Raw genomic sequence first — 22,139 nt, 5'->3', positions numbered from 1 at the left:
TTGTGGATATATATATATATATATATATTTAAACTGGTCAGTGACTAGAGATGTAAACGGCGAGTGTTGGAAGCAAAGAAGATGAGGTGTGACCAGACATAAACCAAATAAGATATGCTAAAACATACATTTTCGCTGAAAATCAAATGAATTTCGAAAGGCAATCCACAAGACTGAGAAGAAAACCATCTGAGCCATGCTTAGCCACCAATGAGACGGATATGGGAAGATTTTCGTGCAGCCCCAATGGTATGGTCACCTGTCAAGGAAAAACCAGACAGGTTCATAACTTTCTCCACAAGAAATACATTTGACGTTGTTGTTACCTGACACAATCCAGAGACGCCAGCGATGGACAACAAGCTGAAGGCTCTGCTCCGGAAAGACTCTAGTGCAACTACATCAGCTTGTAGATGTGGTGGAGGACCTGGTACCGTGGGAATCATCAATACACCGTTATCCTACAAAACCATTTATATATTCAGTAGATGAATATATTTTGGTAAAAGTTCCACGTCCGAAATGGGAAAGAATTTTAAGTTAGTTCTAGGTTGGAAATTAATTTAATTTAATCCAGACCAAAGTTGGTCCATTGATCCTCTTAAAGTGTTTTGTTGTACAAGTTATAAATTTTGGGAGAAATAGGAAGAAGTTTGTACCCCAAGCAAAGTTGAAAGAGCTGTTAAAAGTTGGGTTTTAACCAATCTGCAAAGGTCAATCTTCTCGCCAGACACCCTTATAGCTTCCTCAATCCGTTCTGATATTCCAGGACCAAACTCTGGTTTCACCGACGAGACCCATTCACCGTGGTTCATCTTGAACTCGTACCTCTGTAACAATCTCATTGAACTCGACAGAGCCATGAGAGACGGGATACAGAACTCTTGTTGTGTCTCACTTGTCATGAAATGCTTAAGGCTCGGAACATTCTCTTGGATGTACTCTCCAAGATCCATCTTGTTTATCACAGTGTTGCCTTGACACAGAACAGAGTAATAAAGAAACAAGAAGCCTTCCCTTATTAACAAAAAAAAAAACTACTAAGTTCTTATTTGATGCATTTTACCTCCAAATGATTTGTCCACTGATTTAACTAGAGGTTGCACCAACAGATCACGTGGTACACTACACAGCTTGAAGCAGTCATCAGCAATAATCAGTTGACTTGGTTCCGTAGCGTTCAAGTCAGGCTGCTGCAGGAGAACGCTGCCTACCTGTTTCAAAGTACCTGTGTCCCGAGCAAACCAGCCTAGAGAGACAAATGCCTATATCAAGTAGACAGTGTTTAACTCATAAGTCATAACATGTAGGTTTTTTTACTTGTATTTACCAACTGTGTCGAAGCTCTGAGCCATTGGAGTAACTCCGACAGTGGAAACAACTCCATGTGATGGTCTAAAACCGAAAATACCACAGTAAGATGCCGGAACTCGTATGCTTCCTCCAGTATCAGTTCCTGCTTGATGAAAAAACAGAGCATTTACCTATATTAATTAATTTTAATTTTTGTTTCAAAAAATAATTTTAAAATAACTACAAATATATAAATATATTTTATAAGTAAAAAAATTATTCTAAAAAATAAATTATCCAAAAAAAATTTAGTTTTTGGGCTTAATTTAAGTTTTTGGATTATTTTTAAAAACACAAACCTAATCCGAACTATTTTTAATTCGGTCATGTTTTGGGTTTTATAAAAAAACATAAATTCTACCGAACCTGACATTACTGAACCAATCCAATCAGAAAATATTCAGCTTCGAACTAGTCCTAAACATTTCAACCCGAATAACTCGAGCCTTAAATCCGAATGCATAGCCTAGAACATACTCACCGATTGAAAAGTCAACAAGACCGGCACCTACAGCTACAGCCGAGCCACTTGAAGATCCTCCAGGGACTCTATCTGAAGCAACTGGGTTTACCGGAGTCCTATAGTGCGCATTTTCTCCGTTTATACTGTAAATTCATGGCCAAGAAACGCAAAAAACCTAACCACAGTTGGTTTTATTTTATAGAATCTAAAATCGGTTTGAAGTGAAATATTAGTAAAGACCTGTATGCCATTTCATCCATAATGGTAATACCCAAAGAAGTGGCACCAGCTTCCAAGAGAGATGAAACTACAGGAGCTGTGGAAGTAGCTGCTGAATGAGTCCTTAACCAATCCGGGTTACCAAAACCGGTCACACGTCCTTCCACATCAAAGCTGGTTTGAACCAAAATGCTCAGATCAATACACAAGAAAACAGGGGCAGAGGAACAAGTTGTGAATTAATATAGATACCGTACATGTCTTTGATGGCGAAGGTAAGACCCTTTAGAGAAGGACACGAGGAAGAGGCCGTTGGAGAGATTGTAGATTTCTCAATGAAAGCTCCATAATTATTACTCATCGCCATCACTGTAGTAGCTTCAGTGTTCAAGTCACGCAAGGCAAAGAATGACCAAGTAAAGCTTCTTATGGATAAAGCTAATCAAAATACAAACCGGGATAAAATTGCCAGGTCATCTTCTACTTGTTTTTTTCTTTTATTGTTTTCACTATTTTATTTCCATTTAATAATTGTTTCAAATACCAAACTGTTTCAATGAAATACTTGAAATCAAGCACTTTTTTTGTGGTTTATATGGGAAGAGAAATATGATAAAGATAAAAGAGACAATAACATAGAAATAAAAAACCTTGTCAAACCACACACTTGTTCCCTTACAGAGTAATAGTTTTATACAGTCTTCTTCTCGTTCATCCCTAATTTTTTTCCTTAAAGAAAGGATTGAATAGACAGACATAAAACAAAGACTTAGATTCTTCTTCTACCACACTGATTTGAAATTCTTCTGATATGTTCCTTTCATTTTCTTCTCTAAAAGTCTCCCTTCCTTTCTTAATTCCAGAGCTCTGCAAAAAAACATAACAAAGATACTATGAGCTTAAAAGACACTATCATTAGCTCTAAAAAAGAAGCTGGAAAACTCACAGTTTCTTTGCCAAAGTTTAATTCTCCTGGTCAGTTTGATCAGGTCCCTGTTGCTGCCACATTGGTTGACCCATGTAAGGGTTAGGTGGGTATGCACCACCGGGGTTACCCATAACCATCCCCGGGTTCCCTATCGGAGCAGTTCCAGCAGGCAAGTATCCATACGGATATCCAGCAGCAGCAGCCTCGGGAACAGTCCCTCTCGGAATACTCCCCAAGACCTCATCCCTCAGATCCTCCCTCGGAACAATGTCCACAAGGAAATCAAAGATATCGGTCCTAGTCACCGCAGCCGCGATATCGTTCTTCTGCAGCGTCCTCCTCTTGTTCTCCTCCGTGTGGTTCCACGACCTGAGCGTCAGCTCCAGGATGAACATCTCGCATGCCCTCGCGAACACGACGGGCGCCTCGGCGGAGATCATACGCACGTCCTCGTCGGCCTTCATGATCTTCTTGATCCTGGCGAGGGGAAGGCTGTGGTTCTTGAAATCGGTTGTCTTCTCAATCTCCTTGAACTGGTTCTCCCAAAAGACCTGGAGCTGCTGAGCCAGCTGTTGCTGCTGCTGCTGCTGATGGATCTGGTGGAACCCTAGCTGCCCGGGAGGTGCTGCGGGGCCCGCGCTGCCGGCTACGGTGGTGGTCATGGGGTTGGTTTGGTATGGGTTTGAGCCGTAGTTCATGGCTCCGGACTGTGCATGCTCTTGTTGATCCATTCTCTACCAGAAACAAACAAAACATAAAAGACATAAACTTTTGATCTGTTTAATAGCTTTTTCAATCGAACATCTAACCAGACTTATATAATATATAGTTTAATCAAAATTTGAGAATCGACCCAGAAGATCTAAAACAGCAGTAAGTATGAAAGACTCCAGCTTTATGTATTTTAGATCAAAATCTACTTATTAGAACCCATAAAGTTAATCTCTTTCGATACAGACAGACAGCAAAGTAAGAAGCTTTCCTACAGCAACCATGCCATGTGACGATTTTCATTAAACATATGCGAGAACAGAACAGATTAGAGAAAGAACGAGATCGGGAAAGGAGAGTGACCTTCTGAGGGTGGATTTGCGGAGGAGAATCTCGAGGTTGTTGATGCAGGAGAAGAGCGTGAAGATCTGGTTTTTTAATCTTTTTTGATTTTGTTGTTTTAATTTAGGGTTTTTGCTGCTTTTCCCCCTTTTTCGACTTTAACAATGAAGAGGAGAGAAGAGAAAGGGAGTAAGTAGAAAAAGGCTTTTAAGAGGATGGGTGTCGTGTCAAGCGTTGGGCTTTCGTCTAGATTCTTGTAGCCTTGTCAGATCATGCTTTGTTTTCTTATTATTATTATTATTATGTAATTTAATTTAATTTAATTAATTATTACTCTTTTGACTCGATTAGTAGTTTACACACTGTAATTAAGAAAATCAAATAAACAGTTACATTCTTGTAAATATCGAAAAAAGTATGTTGGAACTTGGAAGTGAAAAATAAATAAATATTTACAATGTGTAAAGAAATTATAGGCTATAGTTAGATATCTATACTATTATTTATGAATTGATTTTGTTTATTTGTCATGTTCTCCATGATTTTAGCTAATTTTGATTACTTGTCATATTTTTATTAAGTTTAAGCTAATTATCATTGATGTAATATTTGTTTTGAGCTGAGTCACTAAATCATTAATTTAAAATAATAGTCTTGATGAATATTCTATATAAATAAAAATGAATTTTATTTTATTAATATTAAATTTATATGTTATATTAGCTTTTTTATTTGTCATATTTTTATTAAGTTTTAGACTTTTAGATAGGTTACTAATTTATTATTAGTTTCTAACTATTCACTAATTTATTTTAATGATATAAAATTTATATGTTATATGCTATATTAAATAACTGATTACAAAATAATATTTAGAATTATCAAAAAAAGATAATTCTTCTATATATATTCTTTTTTGTGCTTATCTGAAAACAATATTTTTATTATAAAAGTTAAAAAAAATTAAGATACAAAACAATTTATTATTAAATATTAGTCAACCAAAAAATATAAATATATTTTCTAAACTATATCTAAGATATGAGTGCTTTAAAAAAACTTAACACAATAATAAGTATATATTTTGATTAAAAGTATTTGACATATATAAATATTTTGATGTTTGATTTAACTATTTAAAAACATAAATAATAATTTATTATACTGGTTTTAGATTAATAAGACATAAACTAATAATTATTTATAAGAAATTTATGCCCGCATGTGCGGGCAAAACACCTAGTTTTATAGTATGAGATTATTGTCTAAACCGGTTTTGAGAACATAGATTACCTCTCAAATGTGTGGTTTATACATAAATCATGTATAAAATATATTACAATCAAATATACTTAACCGAATGTAGTATGAACTATGAATATTTGTTTGTTATTAACTTTCTGAAAATAGGAATACAATCTTCTCCCAAAAAATCATATGCATATTCTTTGCTCTTCACATGTATTTAACCTATCTATCAAACTTTCCTAATCTGCCTCACAAATGATCACAACAACAACAACAACAGTGAAATCTTTCGTTGATCCAAGATTTGAGTATATGATCAGGTTGAAAATGTGGCGATGATCAAACTAACAAACGTGAAGACTACATAGAGTCCTACAAGACAGATCCCCCAGAACCTCGGAACTCGGAATCTAGACCAGGTTATAACCAGCAGTGATCCCATTAGACTAAGCAACAAGAAGACGAAAGCGATCACAATACCAACGTGGAATCCAAGTTCGTAAGCTTTTGGATACACATTAGCTGTTTGCATCACCAAGGCTGTCCCAAGTCCAACAAGCATATTAAACATCGGACCCGCAAAGCAACCGGCCATGGCCATTGCTGGTCGACCCGCCTTTGCCACTGCAACGTCGGCAACAAGGTCGCCGACAGAGTTTCCCCACGCAAGAACGGTTAGACCAAGGAGCGCCGGGGGCAGTTCAAGGAGGGTTCCAAGCGCAGCCAGGCAGTTGAGGAGCTCACCAGCGATTGTCGATATCCAGAAAACGCTCATCACGAAAGCTACAACGATGACAGGCATTTGCTCGGTTTTGGGGGGTTGTTTTTCGATGGTGAAGTGAAGGAAAGCGAGGGAAGAGGTCATGAAGAGAACGACAGTCCAAAGTGGGAGATGGGTGTTTGGAAAGAGGAATGAGATTGGATGGTTTAGGGGTACAAATGAGTTGCAAGCGTACAAAAGGGTAAGAGGGCAGAAGATAATGTTGGCAGAACGGTAAAACCTGGACCATTCAGAAGGAGAAGTTTTTGGTATCGTGAGCAACAAAAGAACTGATACAGGAGTCTCCCACATCCTTGATATCTGCAGTCATAACAGTGAAAGCAAAATCAGATAACCTGATCAGTCGTAAAATCAAATTTAAGATGTCAAGGCTCAAACTTATCAGCATTATGCAGTCTAACAGAGAAAGTAAACTACAGTAACCGGATAAGATCAAAATTCAAAACCGGTGAACTCCAAATTACACCCCATAGAGAGTTTTGATTAGCGACTCTCGAGCTATCTCCAATCACCTAACTATAAACAAATCCAGCACGCCACAAACTCACTCTCACCAACTACTTTTTAACATGTCTAGCTACACGAGTGGACGACTGTTCCTGAGCCGTTAACACAGCTAGAATCGAGTTGAAACTGCTTAAACTACTTACAAATGCGCATTCACAAACTAAAATCAAAGACTAATTATCAAGCAATCTAACGATTTCACAGCTAGTGCTTAAGATGAAGCTACCATACAATTCCCAGCAATGTGATACAACAAAAGAAGCTCACAGGTTAAAAGGAGAAGACTACCAAATCAAGAATACCACAAACTCAATTTCCCCAACCGCTTTTTTAACATGTTAGCTCTCTAATCTACGATTGTTCATGAGCTGTGTTATTAACGCAGCTACAACAATCCAGCTTAAACCGCTTACAATGTTCATTCACAAAAGTAGCAAAGAGACTTTCATCATAACATCAAACCCTTTAAAACACACATAATCTTAAACTCAGCAACATCAGATTCCACTACACCATACAATCTCCAGCATTGTGATCAAACAAACTTACCCTTCCATAAAGCCTCAAAACTCCGGAAAACCGATGTTCTTTCTCAGCTTTAAAGCTCTCAAGAGAACCACCACCACCACCACCAATCTCAACTCTCAAAAAGTCTTTCTCTTCCTCACTAACAACCACCTTCCCTTTCTCAACAACACTAGTCCCAAAATCCATCCAAAACACAAAGCCCACGAAGAAAACATAAAACCCAACAAACCCAACGGCCTGCCACACGAATATCTCCCCACTCAGATACACATAGAACAGGAACGAAGCGCCCACCAGATAAAACATCACATCCCTCACGAACGACGCCGCGTCGACGCTGAACGGCGCGGCGTGGATCGCGACGAACCCGACGACGAAAGCCGAGACGAAGGTCCCCGCGGAGAGGATGGCTCCGAACCCCGTCCGGTACTGGCCGCCGCGGAGGGCGGCGGCGGAGGCGAAGACGTCGGGGGCGCCGTTGCCTAGGGCGAGGAGAGTGACGGCGGCCATGCTGGGGGAGAGGGAGAGGCGATCGGCGAGCTTGGTGGTGACGAGGGAGAAGTGGGACTGGGCGGTGGTGATGAGGATGTGGAAGTGGAGGAGGACGAGGAGGGAGAGGGAGGGGATCGTGAGGAGGAGGTTTTCGTTGAAGACGCAGAAGTGGAGGGAGAGGTAGTCATTGTCGTGGGATCGGGAGGAGAGGCAGGAGGAGGTGTGATTCGCGGCGAGGAGAGAGCGGTGATGATGATGGTGAGTGGGAGTGTGGAGGAGGAGGAGGAAGAAGGTGAGGGTGGAGATTAGGGTTAAGCAGAGAGCTGAGTTTGTGATTGTTGATGATGAGATCAGTTCCATGCCATTCACAGTGGTCTCCGAGACGGTTAGCTTTCCGATTTGAAGTTTGCAATGATTCGATTCGATTCGACGACGAGATCTGATTGCTCAAATCAAATAAAGTTTCTTTTTTTTTTTCTTCCGCGTGAAATCGAAATAAAATTTATAAATAAATAAAATATCGTTGGGAAACTGACTCCGGTGGACTTTGTTTGAAAAAGATAAAAATATAACAAGGGGCATTCGGAGAATTGAACTCCGGACCTCTCGCACCCTAAGCGAGAATCATACCACTAGACCAAATGCCCTTTTGTTTGTGTTCTTTTACTCTCCTAAATAAAATTATTTACTCTCGCACGCTTTGCTTTGGAATCACCCGAACTCTTTTCCACCTTCCACTTGACCCAGTCCATTTCAATAACAACACACGAGATGTCAGCCATGATCACTATGTTTAGCTGATGGATCCACTTTACGCATGTTTATGTCCACACCCAGGACTGTCTTAAACTATTTAATATCCTTGACTGAAACATAGAAATATAGGCCCTATTTTAAACATCTCTTTCAACTTTTTTCATTTCATTTTTTAAGTTTAACCAAACAAATTTCAGTAACCTGAAAAAAATAGAAAAAAGAGGTATGAGTTCCTTTAAATACGAAAAGACAATACACACATATGTGTAGGTATTATGGTTTTCTTTTTTTTTTTGTTATAAAATTACTAGCTATTTGGTCCTTAGCAAATTAACTTGGGCATTTTCTTATTACTAAAATCACACCAAAAAATTGTGGATCCATAGACCCAAAGGCCATTGCCTCTGTTACCATAGTCAAAAACCGGCACTGTGTTCACGTCTCTCCATAAGGACTCCAAGAAACCTTTCGAATGAAGTAAAACACTAATGTAGTAGCTATGAGTGAGTGTTTTACTTATCGTTTACCTTTTTTTATCTACCTCTTGTCGTTTTAGATTTCTATTAGATTTTTTTTTGTGCAACATAAGATTTTGGTTTTATAGTGGAGAGATAGATGATTACTATCTCTTGACCAAATGTGACCAGAATCTCAAGAAGGCAATTTAGAGGATATTATTGGAAGATAGAATTTATATAGAGTTTGTAAATTTTATGAGTTGTTAGATTTTAAAAATTACGTGGATTGTGAATATATGTATACATTGACTTATAAGATTTGATCATAATTTCTATAAATTGACATAGATTTTTATGAATTTAGATTATCAAAAAAAAATTTATTAAAAAATTTGATCATAACTTTCTTATTACTCTATATATAAAACAAGTTTTCTTGATAATCCAAAGGCTTAGTTAATGGAATTTCTAGACGTCATACTGGACTCCGTATGTGTTCTACATAATCTAGACGTCATACCAATATATAAATATATATTCAAAAATGATAATAACAATCTAAATATAATTATATATTAAAAATTTAAAAGTATATAAAATGTAATGATTTATAGTTTTGGACATAATTTGGATTTAAAGTGCAGTAGATATTTGGTAAGAGTTATTACATGAATTTTGAAAATCACATGGATACATATGATATTTTGAAAATTAAACTTTATGAATAAAAATGAATAGAATTCATCTCCAATAGCAATAGATTTAGTTAGAATTAAAAAATCAATAACAACAAAACTTTTTGTATAATAAGAAATTTGAATAGATTTTGAAAATTATTAAACCACTAACAATCAATTCTATTACGATTTTTGAAATCTAATAACCAATAACAATAGAATTTCAAAAATTTCAAAGTTAATGAAAATTCACTTACAAATAACTCCCTTACTTACTTTGTATGTTTATTAGTCTACACCGTTTTTCCATTTATTAAGAGTGTGATTGGTACTAGTTGTGAGTGTTTTCTACAATTCATTTATTTGTACAGCACTAAATCTACACCAATCTTGATTTGTATTTTTTAAAAAATTTACAGCTCTTTTTTAAAAGTTACAGCACTTCTTTAAATTTATGTATTTACAATTTATTTACAATTTCTCTGCAGAAACAAGTACCTAAAAATATTTCACAGTCAATATTTCACAGTCAAAAATGAAATCACGACTCTTACCAATCATACCCTAAAATTAGTTCAACTTGAGGATTTAAAGTAAACATAGCTTGTTTATGGATTTGGTTGGAAATTTGATATCAGATTTATTTTTCAAAAGCAGAATTGTCTAGTAGTCAGTGTTTACCAAAGGCAACTACTACATTGCCTTTGCATGATTTGCAATCTTTCAAATAAAGTTGATATTGTATCAGTTTCGTTTTCAAGTAACTATAAGTGTGTTGTCTAAACGTGTGGGCTTTTAATTTCTTTTCCGTAAATTCACATCACTCAAGCTTATATTTGAGTCTATCAAAGGTTGAATTTAAACGTTATTTTTAAGTGATCAAATAGTAATGGTTGATTAACGTGGTTTGAGTCATTATCATCTTAGGTGTTTTAACGTTTTTTTATGAGAAATTAGGTAACGTTGCATGTGATTTTCGTACAGCGTGCCAGAATACGTATTGTAACATTGCCATATACAAATGATTGTTGCCATTTTCACATTCAAAACTCAATCCATACACAAATCTCATTCAAACGCACACTAATCATAACAATCAATTTCTAATCAGTTAAAATAACCGATTTATATGATCATTTTACCCCCAAAAGGACAAGTTATTGTACAGAGTTGGAGAGCAACGCTTGTATTTCTTCAAGAGATCGACCTTTAGTCTCCGGTACCAGAAAGTATATAAATACAATCGAAAAGGCGGAGACCATCGAGAAGATGAAGAACATTCCTTGAGAAAATGAACAAAAAAAAGATAATTAGTCACCATTAAAGAAATTATAATCATAATAGTAACTAGTTATTACTATTACATATTTATATCTAAGTATTTACCTGATGCATTCCACTCTAGCATGAAATTGAAGGTATATGTGATAACCCATCCAAATAACCAATTAGTTACGGTAACTAAGGTTCCAGCTGATACTTTCACATTCATGGGAAATATCTGCAAACAAAATAAAATTAACCTATTAGCTCGCAACACACATTCTCCGGACTTACATACTATAATCTATGATTCAACGGCGACACTAGTGCAAATCATTATGATATACTTTCATACTATTGAATTATTAAAATAGGAGAAATATCAAATATAAAATAGAAACATAAAATATTAGTGGTGGAATACCTCAGCCATTATAATCCAGGGTAGTCCTCCCATCCCCAGCGCAAATGCCACAATGTGACCCTATACGTTTTATAAATTACAAACTAAACTAATCAGCAGAAAAAGAAGTTAATCTAATACAAATTAAAGTATAAGCTAGAAACATTTGTTATATGTTCTATTTATAACTAGTATTTTTTAAAAAAGGGTTATTACCAATACGCCAATGCAAGTAAAGATGGGAGTGAGATCTGGGAGAATTCCAAATGACTGCTCAGAATTGAAAAAGTTTTGAAGACAATAATTAGCTTAGAATGTTGCATATTTATAATTAATATAAATGTGAATATAGCAGACTTAAAATCACCTCGAACCCATAGGAAACACTCAAGAGCAAAGCACTTAAACCCATCGCAGCACAAGAAGCCTGTTCAAATTAATATAAAAATATTTGAATGAAGAAAAACTCAAGTTTAATAATATTTGATTAATTATAGAGTAGATCTAACCATTAGGAGTGTTCTCCTCCCCAGTTTATCGACTATAATTGTTCCCAACATTGCTTTCGGAACCTAAAAAATAATCGTATAACTATTTCATTTTTCATATTGGAATTGGTTTACTATTATAAAGCAACTTTTTATCATGAAAATTAACTTACCATGATCGTAGCTATTACAGACGTGCCAATAGCACTTGGAAATCCTGAAAGTTAAATATGAAATATTCAGAAAAAGCCATTTAAAAAAATATATATTTAGAAAAAATGGATTGCACTGTTTACACATGAAATGTTCACACTGTCGATTAAAATTTTAAAAGTGTTATATATGAAAATGAAGTTACCTCCTTTGTTGAAGAGGCTACTGGCATAATAGGTTACACCAGAGCTCCCGCTCAATTGTTGCAAAAACATCAGGCCCACTCCGATCTGTATACACATGTATATGTCACCACACAATTTAATAAATGGTTTAAAATACAACTGAACTATGGTGTTTTCTAAATTAAAAAGTCACATTTCATTGAAAACTTTTTCTCTTGGTTCAAATACTTACAAGTAGCGGATATGCATATCGTCTCTGAAACAGTTCAGACATTCGAGATTCACCATCCACTTCGGACATTTCTATGGTGTCCTGCACAAGAATAATAATAATAAAAAGAAATTCAAAACATATTAAACTTTAATGGTATTTCTTATTTTAAAATGGGAATTTCTTTTTTTTTTAATGGGAATTTCATACTCTAATAGTGTTTGCTTCACGAGAAATATCGACGTCAGATCCTCTAAGACGTTGCAAAGCAGATCGACACTCTTTATCACGACCTTTCTTCGCCTGACATATGCACAACATGATATTAGCAGAAAATACGAAACAACCATTTTAAAATCGGGCCTACTTTCAAAACCGGTTATATGATTGGTTATAAATAAACTTACCAGCCACCTTGGAGATTCGGGGATGAAAAATAAACAAAAGACGTGAAGCACACAAGGCACAAAGCCTGGACAACATAAAAGAAAACCATAATGTTAAGTCGATTTCAACTATTGTAAATCTTTAGATTATTTATGTAGAAATAATCTTACCGACTATTGCTAATAATCGCCATGGCAGAAAGTTGCCAATAATGAAGAAAAGTGCAATGCCACAATTTTGCATCAGCTGCATTTGTAACAAAAACATATGATATTTAATCCAATCATAACGCTGGACCAAACAAGGTCGGACCGGTTTGCTTAATTTGGTTAGAACCTAAACTGTCAAATAAACCAAGTTAACTACTTGATTGGCAAAAAAAAGAAGACGTACTTGATTGGCGAACACAAACGATCCACGGACATGTTTTGGTGCAATTTCAGCTATATAGACTGGAATCTACATAAAGTAATTTATCATTTAAGTATATACTTTTATCATTTGTGGTCAAAATGAATTTAGGATAATAGGAGTTACCACGTAGCTAAATAAACCAACGCCGATTCCAAGCAACAATCTTCCACAGTCCAGCCATAATGCATCCTTCAAAATATGAATATTTATATAAAATAAGTTAATTCTAAGGAGTGTTACAAAAAAAAAAGTTAATTCTAAGGAACGCAGAAATAAACAATAAATATATTTTTTGAGAATAATAAACAAGACAAAGTGACAAACAACAAGTAGAAGGTAGAAACTAGAAACAAACCTGCGCCAATGCGACAGCAAGCCAGCCTGTGATGCAGAAGGCTTCACAAAACAACATTGTCTGTTTTTCATAAAAAAGTGGTAGAAACTGGTTAGGTAGATAGATTATATAACCGGTCAAACCAAACCGAAATGCGTAAGCTATCTTACCCGCTTTCTTCCCAAGACATCGGCGACTTTACCGCTGAATATTGCACCAATCAAACCGCCTAGTGTCAAAATCGACCCGAACATTGAGTACTGCATGAGCAACAAAGACGGTAAAATTACAAGCCAAACTCACAATTTACTTTAATTTTAAAGAAAAAAATGAGCAGTAATAATATATATTTACCTCTGCAACTGAGAGAGATAAATCTTTGGTAATCCCTGATTGCGCACCCGATGAGAAACCCGCCTACGAAACCAAAATATCCAAATCAATTAAGCTGGTTCAGTGAAAACCGGATGGTTAATCTATAAACCGGGTTTGAACCGGTTGAACAGAAAAATGATGACTCACGCCACAACCGGTGCAGAAGGAGCCAGAGACGGCAACAAAGGTGCTAAAGAAAACAGTAGCAGTAACACGACATTCACCATCGTCGTTTTGAGCTTTCTTAGTAATTTCTCTGGGGGATTTTCTGGATAATCCTGATTCAAGAAAAGCTTCTTCGTTTGGGAACTTTCTCTCTCGTATGCTTAAGCTCTTCCTCAGTAACCCTTTCTCCATGCTTTTTTGTCTCTCCATTCCAGAACCTTTTTTCTTTACTTTCTTTTTATTTTATTTTTGTTCTATCTTTGTTTTGAAGAAGGAGAAGATACAATCAGAGTAAGCTGATATAAAAGAAAAGTCGAGTTGTGAGGACTTCGCAGTTTCTTGAGAGGTTCTTCTTATATGCAAATTGAGTATTTGGATTCTCGTCTACTTGGACAGTTTGAATATTATATAACACGTCACACAATCATTTTTAAAAGGGGTTTATTATCTAGCACAACTTTTTTAATATTCAGTGGACTTGGTCGTGTACTCTTTGTCGATCAAACTGTGCTAGCTTAGTTTCACTTTATTAAATTTGTAGTGGCATTTTGTTAAATATTATTAGAAATTTAGAATAGGTCGACCCCCATAGATTTTATGAGATGGTTGGCGACTCAAAGCAATATCTCTTTATTGTTTACAATCTTAATTTATTTTATTGGATAGTTTAGTTTTTTTTATTCAGTCATCTACATTGAACTTGACTATAGGTTTGAATTTTCTTTTCCATGGTTTCTTTTGCTCATACTTTTAAGAATCTGTTTGTACAGAGGTAGTTTTAATATGTCTCTATCTTTATTTATGAGTATATGTTCATGACATATGTAAATTGTTACTTTCAGAAAATATTTACGTACGTACTGATTAAAAACAACATTTACCGGTTTTCTTTTACCAAGGAAAACTAGGGAAGGAATTATAGACATTTTTGTTGAATAAAGTAGTCATTGTTATGGGCAAATAAACCAAAAATCTTTGTCGTTATCAATTATCGAAGAATTGAAACGTCGCTGCAACTTTGTTTCCCTGGTCGACCATCTTTTGTTATTTTACTTTATTTATTTGACTATTCTCTATGTACAGCCAAAGAATCGCAAACCACAAAGCTGATCCATGCATTTCTCGCATAAATAAATTGGAATTGATCAAAATCTCGACAAATTTGACTGATCTAATAGTAATATCTTGACCCAACAAATTATTAATTTAAACTTTTATATTGCTTTGGCGTTCTATGTGGGTCCTTTGTTTTACTGGATAGAACTGAAATAAACAATTGGAAAGGAAGGTTCATGTTGGCTTCATTAAGGGATACTTTTTTTTTGAAAAAATTCATCAAGGAATAAACGCATTGTTTTGTTCAGCTTTTTCACTATTGAGAAAAGGATACCTAAAAACCTTACCAGAAGCCAATACGTGCATGTTGATCTTTCCATCTTTTTCACTAATCACTATAGAGAAAAGGATACGAAAGGAAGGTTCATCTTGGCTATACATTAAATTAACCAATACATGCATGTTTTTTCATCTTTTTCAAACTAAAGAAAAAGAGTTGCAAGTACACAAGTGGCCTGATTAATAGGGACCAAAATCATCTCGTCCACCCTTTTATGTGGGCACCCACGTTTGCACATAGATGTTTTTTTCCCTTTTCACATAGATGTTTCTTATGGTCTCCTAACGTGAGTGAGATTCAATTACTGGATGAGAATTTAAAGCCTGGTTTTGTACAAACTGAATCCATTTACAAACAGTTCCTTCCTTCTAGCTGTATATCAATTCATTTATATTCTAAAACCCTAAAGGAAGTCCGGGATAATGTGGTAGGGTGGTAAAGAGACAGGCTCAAACGATAACACGTATCACGTTCAATCCACATGTTGCACGAAGCTAAGTCACATTGCTGCTGAACACCTATACAGATATGAGTTCATACTTTAGTGTTGAAGAAATGATCTGGACTGCACATTCGTTTGGAGATTAGTTTGGGTCATTTCATTTGTCTCAAATATCTCCAAATTAAAAAAAAAACTAAATGAAAATTCATAAATTATTTTTTTTCTTAGTAAAATGTTAAGTTTTAGAAAAATTAAATTACATAGACATAAAAATTTACAAAATTAAATTTATAACCATTAAAAATGTTTGACTATAATATTCTATCTATATTATGTATTAATTATTTTTATCTTTGGTACCACATGCACCACATATTTTGTTCTTTTCTATCTCTCTCTCTTTATGATTCCTTCATTTATTTATTATCATCATTCTTTCTTCTCGAATTTCTTTCTTCTTCAAACTATATATTTTTCTTTCATTCGTTATCCTTACTCTACAATAAGTTGCCATCTCTCTCTCATCTCTTCTTTTAGTCTTTTGTCCATTTTTTATTGTTTTTCTTAGTTTTTTCTCGTCATTTTTCTAATTATTTTTTATTTTTATCTCTAATTTTCTTTCATCTCTTAATCATATTGATCCAACACTTTGTTAGGATTATTGTTAGCGATGGTGATCACTAGAGATTCATTATATCATTTTCAATCTTCCAATCTGATTTTATTCTTGAGTTTTGTCACCGATAAAGTGCTCAAAGAATACCAACTTCTGACATCTTAGAAACTACTGCCATTGAATCAAAATAAATCTCATATATTTTTTCCACCATTCCACAAGTAAATTTTTTACTTTGACGTTCTCTATTAACGTTGCTATTTTTATATGTAATATTTTCCATTATAAGTTTGGTGTTATTTTCACTTTATTGTTCTAAAACTGAAACTGATTTAAGATTTGTTATCTGGTATATTGTTTTATAAATCGTTTTTTATCTGGAAAATGATTTGATACCTGCTACATATTTTATTAGCAAATACAAAAGAGTTGTTGTTAATTGATATATGATTGGTGTGGCTTATAAATGTTCTGGTAAAAGGTTTGGTAGCTTATACATTCTTTTTTATTCTTGTTTTTTTAGGGCAAATGAATTGATATTTGGGGGTGAGTAAATATGTTGTTTGTAAATTATTTTTATCTGATACATGATTTGTTATGCGGTATATGTTTTGTTAGGTGATACATAGTTTGATGTCGAATAATGTGTAAAGGAGAAGTTTCAAAATTTTGATGAACAGTGGCAATAACAGATAAGAAAAACAAGAGGAAATAGAATGGAAGAAAAAAGGAAATGGAATGTAAGAGTGTAAGAGGAAATAGCGTGTATTATTGTGTATTGTTATTTTAACATACTACATGTTTTGATTTATTGTTGTATCAAATATTATTTAAGAGAGTATATGCTAAACAATATACTCCATCTGTTTTTTAAAAATACATATTCTAGACTTTTCACATATATTAAGAAATCACATTAAAAATACACTGATTTTTGTGAATAACAATTTTCCATAACCTTTAACCAATAAAAATCCAATAAGTACAATTAATTTTCTTGAAGTTAACAGATTTTCATTAAATAATACATTGAAAAATAAAAAAATGTATCTTTTTAAAACAATTTTTTTTCCTAGAACATGAATCTTTAAAAAACAGAGGGAGTACCAATTAACAAATCACCTCTTAAACAATGTATCAATTAACAAAAAATATACCAGCTAAAAAATTATGTATAGACAACAAACTAAATTATTTCATAATTAGTTTAGTTTCTAATAAATAAGATAACCACTAACAATTAATTTAACAATAATATAAAAATTTGGAAAAAAAAACTATGAAATTGTGATGCTTTAGACGAAGATTCTCATTTAGATAAATGATAAATGATAATATTTTGTATAGAATCATGAATAGTTTTACATTCATAACAAATTATTATCCGATAACTATATAATTAGATGTTATATGATTTGTTAGCGATCTAATAATTCATGATTCCATACACCTAATATTATCATTTTTTGTTAATGAAATTTTATTTTTCTATCAAGCTGAGTAAATTTCAAAATCAAAATTACGTTGTGAAGAAGAAGAGAGACTGAATTGTTTTGGCAAATAAAAATCGTAGAAGAAAAGATAATTTAAGAAAAAAAATATGAAATAAAAAGTGGGGATAAGAAAAAGTGAAAGTCTCATCAGAGGAGACAAAGTTGCAGAGGAAAGAAAGATTGCCAGGAGGCAGAGAGAGTGTGAGATAGTGTTCGAAGGGTATAAGAGGCCAACCAAAACTAAAACTGTAAAGCAAATCACCTTTAAGTCAATTCATGGGCATTTCTCTAATATAGATCTCTAATTAGGGTATTCAACAAAATCTCCCTTTCTTCTATAAAGAATTAGTCTTCCAAGCCTAAATATCATAGGCCTGCTTACTTTTGTCAAGCCATTGAATCAAAACCTAACTAGAAGTCGAATCCGTGCGGAAAAAAAACAAGAACCCAATAATTCTTCCAAGTACCAACTGATTGACTGGTTTGTTGCTAATATATAGAATTTTTACAATTTTGCCAACTTTTTTAGTTTTCTCATCTTCAACTTGGTTTATTCTTGTAATTTCTCCTAACAAAATCGAATGTAAGTTAAAATAATGGACCTAAGAAAAAAGTTTACAATAATGGAACTAGGGTTCTTACTTACTTATTACCATTTACTGCAATATTTTCAAATGAAAGAGACATCTACCAGTCAGTGACTAGTCGCTTAACTATGAGTAAGGATGGATGTTCGGGTACCCGTTCGAGTTTAGTTTGGATATATTCGAGTTTCGAGTTTTTGAAATTAAAAATTTTAGTTTTACTGGGGCATCAAGAAATGTTAGTTCAGGTTCGGCTCAAATCTCGGTTCGGTTCGAGTTTAGATAACCCGTTTAAATTATTTTTTTAAATTTTAATATAGTTTAAATTTCTCAAAATCTAAAAATAAAAAGAATATATAACATATAAATTTGAGCAAAATATGCTAAAATACCTAAATTTTACATAAAAATAGGTTTGACTTGCAAATTTGGATGGAAAATCAATTAAATATTTTAAATATTTTGGTGTTTTGAGTATTGTTTAACTATTTTAGATATTTAATTTTGAAATATTTGTATACATTTTAAAATATTTTAGATAGCTTCGAAATATCTTATAAATTTGAATATTTTTTTGGATATTAAATCTAAAATGGCTAATATATTCAAATATATATAAATCTGATTCAGATATATTCGGATACCCAAAATATTTTGGTTCCGATCGGATTCGGTTTTGATTCTTTAGATACCAAAATTTTGAATCGTTCTAATATTTAAATAATTTTAGTTCGGATTCGATACTATTTTATCAGATTGAATTAGGTTTGATTCTTTGAGTTCTGATTTTTTTTTGCCCAATCCTAATTATATTACGCTTTACAGTATATTTGATAATCGATTTCTAGAACAACTTGCCAATTTTTTTTAAAAAAACTAAACAAATTGATGAGATCATGAAAAGTGGAGAAAGGTAAACATTTTCCACATGTTCTTGTAACATCCCGAGTTGTGATATACGGAAAGGCTTAAGAGAATTGATTTGGCTACCTATGTCACCAAAGTTGACTTACCTTTTCCGTTACACATTTGTTTAGAACTCCAGAGTTAAGCGTGCTTGGGCTGGAGTAGTGAAAGGATGGGTGACCTATCGGAAAGTGATTCGCGATACCGTGTAAGTGAGGCCAAAGCACGGAGAAATGTCGGGTGGTGATTGCAGGGTCAGTAAACAATGGTTTTGATCCTTGGAAAATTAACGACCGACCATCGGATGGGATGGAGCCCACGGGCCGAGAGAGCGGGTGTGGGTGGCCCATTAGCCGTGGACGGTAGGGGCGTTACAAGTGGTATCAGAGCTAGTTAGCCGTCTCAGTTATAACCTGAGAGGCGTCTTGAGACCTGTCGTGGGGTGCAACGAGGGCGTTGCGTTCTTTGAGCGGGGATGAATTGTAACATCCCGAGTTGTGATATACGAAAAGGCTTAAGAGAATTGATTTGACTACCTATGTCACCAAAGTTGACTTATCTTTTCCGTCACACATCCGTTTAGAACTCCAGAATTAAGCGTGCTTGGGCTGGAGTAGTGAAAGGATGAGTGACCTCTCGGGAAGTGATTCTCGATACCGTGTAAGTGAGGCTAAAGCACGGGGAAAGGTCATGTGGTGATTGCAGGGTCAGTAAGCAATAATTTCGAGCCTTGGAAAATTAACGACCGACCGTCGAATGGGATGGGACCCATGGGCCGAGAGAGCGGGTGTGGGTGGCCCATTAGCCGTGGGCGGTCGGGGCGTTACAGTTCTCTTTGTTCCTTTCTAAATTATATTTTATATATTTCTGTTTTAATAATTACAATTCGATAAAATGTTCTCTTTGTTCCTTTATAAAATTATATTTTATATATTTCTGTTTTAATAATAACAATTCGACATACAGTGAAACTTCTATAATTTAATAATGTTGGGACTACACCAAAACTATAATTTTTGATTAATTTATACAGATTATTAATTTATTGATATACTAATTGAACCAAAAACTCAATTTAAAACTATAAAATTATATTAATTTATAGAATTTTTAGTTTATATTAATTTATCAAATATTAATTTAAAGAGGTTATAGTGTAGTTTTTTTTTGTTAATTTTTGGACGAAATAGTTTTGTAACTAACAACACCAAAAAGAAAAAGAAAACACGAAAATGGTAAAATATCAAAGTTCAAAAGTGATATCTATTATTTAAAAGAAAAGTCACAACCTTGATTCATGTGTGATTTTTTTAAAAAATGGACCCTTAACTAGAAATCATTTACCATTTATTAATTACTAAACATATGGTTTAATAATATATCATTTCTAATAAATTATTCTTAAAATTCAGAATTGGTTAACAAATACATATTTGACTACTTATAAATGTTTCATATTGGTGTAATTTAGATAATTCCACAATTCTAAGGAATCACTTTTGTGAGTTAATTATCAGTTGATGGTTATATATATAATTAATAAGATAGGCAAATAAAATGAATCATGATCGTATCTTGATATTAGCACTTGATAATAATTTTATTTTGATCAAACACTTGATAATAATATAGGTAAATATAATACATATGTTAGTGGACGGTTTATGTCAAATTATTTTATTTTAACTACGATTTTTAATGTGTTTTATAAAAAACTGTGTTTTATTTTTTGACCTAATATTTTTTTAGATACCTAATAATATTTAACATAGCATTACAATCTACAGTTTTAATAATAGACTAGATTTTAATATTATATTTATGTTTATATTTGAAAATTTTAATTATATTTATGTTTAATATTAATTTAAATTTATATAATAGTTCCTTAAATAAAGGAAATATGAAAATTAAAAATTTAAAAAGAAATATAAAACAAAAAATATACCCGTCCTTGAGAGAGCGGGTCTCGATCTTTATATATATTAAGTTAAATAAGAAAATAATGATCCAAAATATATATTATATAGATGTGAAAATTTGAAACAACATATTTAATTAAAAAATGGCAAATTATTATGTTTTAGAAAATGATAGACACACTTCATATATATTATAATATATACTAATTTAGAATTAAAAATAAAATATTTATATAAAAATAAATGCAAATAAATGAAAACAAACTGGTCGAAATCTAGTAGATCTTTATAGTTTATGCAATCAGGTGCACTAAACCCGTCATGGTTGTGGTTGGAACAGCGATAGTTAGATTATGTTGACAACTAGAGAAAAAAAAAACTCATTTTCGAAGCTTTAAAAGATAGTTTAACTAGTTATATACACACTTAGTATATAATACTTTTTTTCTAAAATACCTAAAATTAATTCAGTTAATTACATGAATGAGGCTGAAAACAATTATTTTATAGTCGGCCATAGTTTTATTCTTGTTTTTTAGTAATCTCCAACTCATTGTTATATTCACCTTCAAATACTATAATAGAATAAAAATACTCAACCCATTGTTATATCCACTTCTATAATAGAGGAATGCTAATTTCACCTCTATAAATAGAAGAAAAATAGAATTCCTCTATTATAGAGGCTACTTTTTATTTCAAAACAGTCTTTTAATTTTTAAACTTTTATAATTATATCAAAAACAATTATTTTTATAAGAAAATACAGTTTTTATAAACATAAAATGACATTTTTGATTTACCTAACAATTTTTTTAGTGAAACTTTTGTTTAAACAAAGTTAAAAATGTATGAAAATCTTATAAAAGTAAAATTGAATAGAGTTGATTTGCAACTTTTAAAAATAAAAGATACTTGTTGTAAAATAAAAATAGAATC

General features: G+C 33.3%; 4 protein-coding genes and 1 non-coding gene across 5 annotated transcripts; all 5 read right to left on the bottom strand.

Annotated features, from left to right (window-relative positions):
• Window positions 1-45: 45 nt before the first annotated feature.
• On the bottom strand, window positions 46-2,453 carry LOC108837239 (amidase 1). The gene is made up of 8 exons (XM_018610300.2): window positions 2,293-2,453; window positions 2,057-2,209; window positions 1,835-1,959; window positions 1,331-1,456; window positions 1,067-1,249; window positions 660-976; window positions 327-461; window positions 46-259 (listed from the first exon to the last, which is right to left on the bottom strand). Exons 1-8 carry the CDS (start codon window positions 2,400-2,402, stop codon window positions 143-145), a joined length of 1,266 nt encoding a protein of 421 aa, XP_018465802.2. The 5' UTR covers window positions 2,403-2,453; the 3' UTR covers window positions 46-142.
• A 195-nt stretch (window positions 2,454-2,648) lies between these two features.
• On the bottom strand, window positions 2,649-4,198 carry LOC108856648 (nuclear transcription factor Y subunit C-9). Its single transcript, XM_057011199.1, has 3 exons — window positions 4,038-4,198; window positions 2,982-3,697; window positions 2,649-2,902 (listed from the first exon to the last, which is right to left on the bottom strand). Exon 2 carries the CDS (start codon window positions 3,692-3,694, stop codon window positions 2,999-3,001), a length of 696 nt encoding a protein of 231 aa, XP_056867179.1. The 5' UTR covers window positions 3,695-3,697; window positions 4,038-4,198; the 3' UTR covers window positions 2,649-2,902; window positions 2,982-2,998.
• A 1,188-nt stretch (window positions 4,199-5,386) lies between these two features.
• LOC108805177 (cation/calcium exchanger 5) lies at window positions 5,387-8,087 on the bottom strand. The gene is made up of 2 exons (XM_018577149.2): window positions 7,102-8,087; window positions 5,387-6,345 (listed from the first exon to the last, which is right to left on the bottom strand). The coding sequence occupies exons 1-2, from the start codon at window positions 7,930-7,932 to the stop codon at window positions 5,581-5,583; spliced, it is 1,596 nt and encodes a 531-aa protein (XP_018432651.2). The 5' UTR covers window positions 7,933-8,087; the 3' UTR covers window positions 5,387-5,580.
• A 60-nt stretch (window positions 8,088-8,147) lies between these two features.
• Window positions 8,148-8,219, bottom strand: TRNAP-AGG (transfer RNA proline (anticodon AGG)). The gene has a single exon. It is a non-coding gene; the product is annotated as a tRNA-Pro (tRNA).
• A 2,230-nt stretch (window positions 8,220-10,449) lies between these two features.
• On the bottom strand, window positions 10,450-14,211 carry LOC108863336 (sugar transporter ERD6). The gene is made up of 18 exons (XM_018637728.2): window positions 13,824-14,211; window positions 13,656-13,718; window positions 13,472-13,561; window positions 13,323-13,382; window positions 13,091-13,156; window positions 12,947-13,012; window positions 12,724-12,799; window positions 12,574-12,638; window positions 12,377-12,469; window positions 12,188-12,268; window positions 11,976-12,060; window positions 11,791-11,834; window positions 11,639-11,701; window positions 11,497-11,556; window positions 11,346-11,399; window positions 11,151-11,210; window positions 10,850-10,964; window positions 10,450-10,745 (listed from the first exon to the last, which is right to left on the bottom strand). The coding sequence occupies exons 1-18, from the start codon at window positions 14,049-14,051 to the stop codon at window positions 10,621-10,623; spliced, it is 1,494 nt and encodes a 497-aa protein (XP_018493230.1). The 5' UTR covers window positions 14,052-14,211; the 3' UTR covers window positions 10,450-10,620.
• Window positions 14,212-22,139: the final 7,928 nt, after the last annotated feature.

The sequence above is a fragment of the Raphanus sativus genome, chromosome 5 (genome assembly GCF_000801105.2).
Source record: "Raphanus sativus cultivar WK10039 chromosome 5, ASM80110v3, whole genome shotgun sequence".
In the NCBI taxonomy this organism is placed as follows: domain Eukaryota; kingdom Viridiplantae; phylum Streptophyta; class Magnoliopsida; order Brassicales; family Brassicaceae; genus Raphanus; species Raphanus sativus.
This window is presented reverse-complemented; position numbering and strand designations above follow the sequence as displayed.